This window comes from Hibiscus syriacus, unplaced genomic scaffold, assembly GCF_006381635.1.
Source record: "Hibiscus syriacus cultivar Baekdansim isolate YM2019G1 unplaced genomic scaffold, ASM638163v2 tig00010968_pilon, whole genome shotgun sequence".
NCBI classification, from domain to species: Eukaryota; Viridiplantae; Streptophyta; class Magnoliopsida; order Malvales; family Malvaceae; genus Hibiscus; species Hibiscus syriacus.
Window position 1 is genome coordinate 2,743,853 of NW_024062239.1, and position 6,488 is coordinate 2,750,340.

Below are 6,488 nucleotides of genomic sequence, written 5' to 3' on the forward strand. Positions count from 1 at the left end.
AAAACATTGGCTTTAACTTAAGCTCAGCAATCAAGGCACTATTTTCCTTTAATGACATATGAGCATCCAAAGCCCGTAGAGAGGAAAAAGTCCTCAGCTCAGGGCGTCTGCTACCACATTTGCCTTTCCGGGATGATAATCGATAATTAGATCATAATACTTTAAAAACTCAATCCATATTCTTTGCCTCAAGTTCAAATCTTTCTTATTCAACAAGTACTTTAGACTCTTATGATCCGTATAAATATGGCATCGTTCCCCAAACAGATAATGACACCAGATTTTCAAAGCAAACAACGGCTGCCAAATCTAAATCGTGAGTCGGATAATTTTTCTCATGATTCTTCAACTATCTAGAGGCATAGGCCACAACTTTACCATCTTGCATCAGCACACACCCCAGTCCATTATGGGATGCATCACTGAAAACAACATAGTCTTTTCCTGACTCAGGTTGTACCATAATGGGGGCCTCTATTACTATTCTCTTGATCCTTTCAAACCTTTCTTGACATTCCTCCATCCATAAAAATGGCATATCATTTCGTAACAATTTAGTTAGTGGCAAAGCTAACATTGAGAAGCTCTTCACAAACCGTCTATAATAACCATCAAGTCCCAAGAAACTCTGAACTTCATAAACCTTCCTTGGGGTTTGCCAATCCACTATAGCTTGGATCTTTCTAGGATATACTTTTATGCCTTATGTGGAGACTATATGGCCAAGGAAAGAACCTTTGGCTAACCAGAATTCGCCCTTTGACAATTTGGCATACAACTTCTTCTCGCGGAGTGTCTGAAGAACTACAAGAAGATGAGCGTCATGTTCTTCTCTTGATTTATAATATACCAAAATATAATCTATAAATACCACCATGAATTGATCCAAGTACGATTGGAATACTCTGTTCATCAAATCCATGAATACTGCAGGGGCATTATTCAAACCAAATGGCATCACTGCAAATTCATAGTGCCCATACTGAGTCTGAAAAGTTATCTTTGAAATATCATCCTCTTTGATCTTTAGTTGATGGTACCCCAACCTTAGATCTATCTTAGAAAACATTGCTGCTCCTTTCAGGTAATCTAACAAATCATTAATCCTCGGAAGATGATACTTGTTCTTTATTGTCACTTTATTTAATTGGTGGTAATCTATGCATAATCACATAGACCCACCCTTGTTTTTCACAAACAAGACAGGTGCTCCCCAAGGAGAAACACTGGGTCTTACAAACCCCTTATCGAGTAACTCTTGTAATTGGGCTTTTAATTCTCTCAATTCAGTCAAAGCCATTCTATATGGAGCCATAGAAATAGGTTTGGTACCCAGGTAAATCTCAATTCTGAATTCTACCTCACGATCTGGAGATAATCCTGGTAACTCCTCGGGAAAAACTTCCGAAAATTCTCTAGCCATAGGAAAATCATTTACTCTAACCTCTGGAATTCGAGTATCTATCACCTTTGCTAGAAAAGCTATACATCCTTTTGAGATCATTTTCCTTGTAGTCATGGCTGATATCACATTCGATGGTGATTTTTCTCTTTCGCCGATCACTACGATTTTTGAACCTTCGACATCCTTTATAAACAAGATTTTTTATGACAATCACCCATCCATAATGTGAAGACAACCAATCCATACCTAAAATGATTTCAAATTCATCGAAGGGCAATTCCATCAAGTTTTCCAGAAACACAAACTCTTGGATCTTTGTGGGACATTTTCTACAAACTCTAGTTACTATCACATTGTGTCCCATAGGGTTTACCGCTATCATATCGCTCATAATTGGTTCTAAAGGGTTTCCTCTAATTTTAACCAATTTGCTACTGATGTATGAGTGTGTTGAACCAGGATCAACTAAAACAAATACAGGCTCATCAAAAAGATGGAAAATACTTGTTATAATTTCTTGGTCATCCTGATCCTCATTAGTCTTAATATTGTAAATTCTAGCGACTCCCTAAGTCTCTTGTCTCTGCATTGAATTGGTTTGTCCCCTGGATCTACCCCTTCCTCTGCTTCTATTTGATGCTGCCACCGATCTTTCAAATTACGACAAATTGTCCCCAGATTTCTTATGATAGTTTCGAGCAAAGTCCAGTCTCACCACATTGGAAACAAGCTCCACTGAGATGTCTGCATGCTCCACTGTGCAATTTGCCACATGTTTGACATGTAATTCTCTCCCCAGTTGATCTACCCGAGCTAGCAATAAAATATTGAGATTGTCTATTTTTCTGTGAAACTACTGTAAAACTATCTCTATTAGTATATTTGGAACTCGAGCCTTGCCTCTTTTAACATGATGGGAAGTGGAAGGTGTTGACAGTCATTTTTGTCTGAGTCTTATTATTATATAATGTATATTATTATATTATTATTATATTATATTACAAATATTACAAAATCGGGACACAGATATAAATTAAAACCCGAAAGTCCAGAACCGATCCAGGCCCAAATTGGCCCAAAATACTACTAGGGTTTCCACACAACTACAGTGTCGTCAGCATGCCATCTTTCTGTATGAATGAAATATTATATCAGCTATTGAAGTTGCAAGATATCAAAGCATTTGTCCCGATCTTTGCGCGTTCCCGAATAGTCGACCATTGTTCATTATGAAAGAAACTGCATGCTTGTAAGTGCCGGAGTTCTGGAGTTAGCTCCATAAATGACGGACAAACTGGGGCAGATTATAGATGAAAATTATGATCAGTAGCAAGCAACAACTCTTAATAAATTCTTACTCTACTCATGCTGCACAGCTTCATGGAAAAACTGACAGTGATAAGTTAATCTACAATCTCCCCTTCCTCCAATTCCTCGGCAAAGAAAACTCCCCTAGAATTCGAAAGGTCCCTTCTATCTTCTGTTTCTGGTTGCTTAGCATTTTCACCTTCTAAATCAAGAAAGTCATCTGGATTCATTTTGGCAATGAGGTCTGAATACGCATAAAGTAACCCTTGATCAAATTCAAACTCCATGTCTTCGAAAATTCCAGAGACCTTAGCCAGGGGGCTGGAGTGCACCCTGTTCCCTGCCCCAGCTCTCGTCAAGGACAAAACCGAGTTACCAAATGTTTTCTCAGACTTGCTTTGAGGAGAGATTTGATGAACATGATTCATAAGATCAAAGACCTGAGGATCTGAAGAGCTACCATTCTCTTTTATTTCCTCCTCCCTGAAGGTAACACCTTTTTGGATTTCATTATTAGCAATGTTAGAATCCTTGCTCTCTCTCCTATTGTCGGCAGGAAGGTTCTTCCTGACAATTTCAAAATCATAGTGTTCCGAAGGAAGATGTACATGAATTACGGGATACTCTAGAACAACCGTATCAGCTAATTGTTTCCGTATTGGGGCCTTTATGTCTAACTCCCAAAAAGGTGATATACCCTATAACAAAACGAGATAATCATCAATAGGATGAATAAAATAATATTCAGCAGAGGATAACGTGAAAGGCAGACATCAATACATATGATCTATAATTCAAGGTAAAAAACAGACAGCTGATTGTCGGTGTTGAGTGATATCACCAGTTCAATTGACTCCGATCCAGGATGTGTGTGTTAAACATAATCCAGATAACACAACTTCAAGAATCTAAGGAGGTAAAAACTTCAGTGAATTGCACATATCCCTAGGATTGGTGTGTTTAATTCCAGTTTTAACATGGAAATGCAACAAATATTAAACCAAGTAAATATGGCAAAACCAAGCAAACAAGCAGGATGAGTGTGTGGAGGTTTCTGAATATATAATTCAAAAGAAGAAAAACAATGAAACCAAGAGGCCAAAACCACCTTAGGGTATTTTTGAATAAAAAAACTTGAGGCAATCGAGCTGCACTTCGCAGAACCGCCTTATAGAATGATTCCAGGGGCTAGGTTGGAGATGGTTTTTGATTAATAAGCAGAGGCTTGTATCTTCATGTACACTGGGAAAAAAGAGAATAAAAAAAAAACCAATGCATCAGATGTCCGAGAATCTTAAACAGACACCTATTTAGAAATGGGGAAAGCTATTTAGAAATGGGGAAAGCTTTGAAAAAATAGCATTGTCAAGGCCCTCAGGTGTTAAACGGAAGCTCACCCATGGTCAAGTAAAACAACATCCGTTGAGTGAAACCGCCATTCAATAGTCCATGAAATGCACTTCTTCCTATAGAGAGAGCAAAGATATATCATATACATGGAGGACGAACAAAAGATTTTATGTTAAATAAGGCGAACTCATAAAATTTTAGAGGGTAATGAACTTATAAAATTTAACAAAAACAGATTATTAATATAAAATACATAGAAAAAATTTAAAATACAAGAGAATCAAAAAATTTGACAGGTGACTGCCCCACCCGTCCCCGGTCCATCCTGTTAATACATGAATTGATTTTTTGAATGAATAAAAAAAAGGACGAACTTGTGGTTAAATCGAGTTTGATTAGCTTCCTTCCTAGGCATCCCAGAGGGGAGAAACACGAGCTAAGTTCTGCGAGAAGCCGCAACACTACGGAGAGTTCGAAGGGGATATGGCAGCTTAAAACAAGGATGATAGCTGCCGTTAGTAGTCTTACATAGTTTGGACCTTATTCTTTCAGCAGTTTCAACAACCCGTTTTGTTTCCTCCAGCAGATTATAATCTAAAAGGCAAAATTGGGTTTACTAAAATCGAATGGAATTTCATCGATAAAACAAAAAGAAACGAAGGTGAAACCTGAGATGAGAAGATTATCGTCAAATTTAGAGAGAGGAACAAAGGAAGTGATGTTCATTTTGCCATTGCAGCCGGTGCGTTACTTGTGAGCGTTAACGCAAGGGAGGCTGCAGGTGCGGAGGCAGCAACCTGGGCACGTGTATTTTGACGCCTTCTTGTTGCACTCTTCACAATCCCCATTCCTTGATTCCTCCATTTACTTCCTTGGTTTAAGTACAGGGGGAGAGCAGAAGGGTTTTGCGCCTGCTAGGGTTTTATTTATTCTTTACAATCACTTTCTTCTGTTCTGTCGTAATTTATAATATTAATCACCCAACTATCTTTTTTACTCTTATTTTAGTATTTTAAATTTAATTTTTTTATTTAATTATTAAACTTTTCAAGTTGTTTCAAATTTAATCACTTCATCATTTAAATTATAAAATATGTGATGATATAAATTATTTTAATATTTTTTCTATCTCGTGACATTTTTATTAATATTTAACATCATGTAGGATTTAAAATAAAAAATAAATTAAATAATTAAATCCTAATCTCAATCCTAAACCATGATCCTAAAACTCAAATCTCATTCTCAATTAACAACTCAAAACCCTAAACTCTTATTGATGACCACAACCCCTCACTTACTATCCCACAACTGTCCCACTCTCAAAACCTCATCGATCACTTGAAACCATCATTGATCATTGACCTCACCTGATATTATCCCAAAATCAAAACCCTCGTAGACCCCAAACATGTAAACCCATGTCTACATCAATCTTACTATCATAAACCTCAAAATTTTTATTAAAACCATAAACCTCGAAGTTCTGGTGTTATAGTAATTTAAGTCTCTGATTGTAGATCTCAACAACCAGAGCACGACTCATTCAATATCTCAATCGAATAACGATCAGATGTTAAAAAAGGCATAAAGGGTGAGCTATTAAGCCCAATGAGTACATATATACTCCAACGTATTTCATAAGTCTCGTAAAAATAAACATGCTAACCAGTTATGAACTTATAACCATTAATCTCCCACATTTATTTATAAACAATAACGTTATTTTACAGGGGACAAGTAAACCATATTTTTATTACAGTGTATGAATAATCATGCTCGAGATTGATATCATATATATGCATCATGCAAAAGATATAAATAATCGTCATGTCATACTTACATATCATAAATGAAGTAATTATCACAAAAGTGATTGAAGTGTAAATCATATTTTTATTACAATGTATGAATAATCATGCTCGAGATTGATATCATATATATACATCATGCATAAGATATAAATAATCTTCAAGTTATACTTACATATCATAAATGAAGTAATTATCACAAAAGTGTCTGAAGTAACGTAGAAGAGTTGACTTAGGATGCACGAGTTAACTAATGGTACAAATGCCCACAATGCATCAAAATACCACAATACATCTAAGTGTTATGGAATGCAGCGAAGTGCTAGAATGGAGTTGCTAGACTCTATGACAAGGCAACTATACTCTAACTTTATTACAAAATTATCTGGCAATTTATATCACAATATGTCGATGCATATAATACGCAATATCAAAATTTCACATAATGGTATGGATAATCTTATCTTATCTAAATAGAGACCTCACATGTGAAATGGTTTACCACAAGCCTCACAAATCATCATGCAACATATGATGAATTAAAATATTCATTAATGCTTTATAACACATGTTTAGACATTCTTAAGTGTTATATATTCATTTACTACTCATAA

The 6,488-nt window shown here is 36.0% G+C and overlaps 1 protein-coding gene across 1 annotated transcript; it reads right to left on the reverse strand.

Annotated features, from left to right (window-relative positions):
- Positions 1 to 2,808: 2,808 nt before the first annotated feature.
- LOC120204495 lies at positions 2,809 to 4,152 on the reverse strand. The gene is made up of 2 exons (XM_039204566.1): positions 4,147 to 4,152; positions 2,809 to 3,411 (listed from the first exon to the last, which is right to left on the reverse strand). The coding sequence occupies exons 1-2, from the start codon at positions 4,150 to 4,152 to the stop codon at positions 2,809 to 2,811; spliced, it is 609 nt and encodes a 202-aa protein (XP_039060497.1).
- Between the last annotated feature and the right edge of the window lie 2,336 nt (positions 4,153 to 6,488).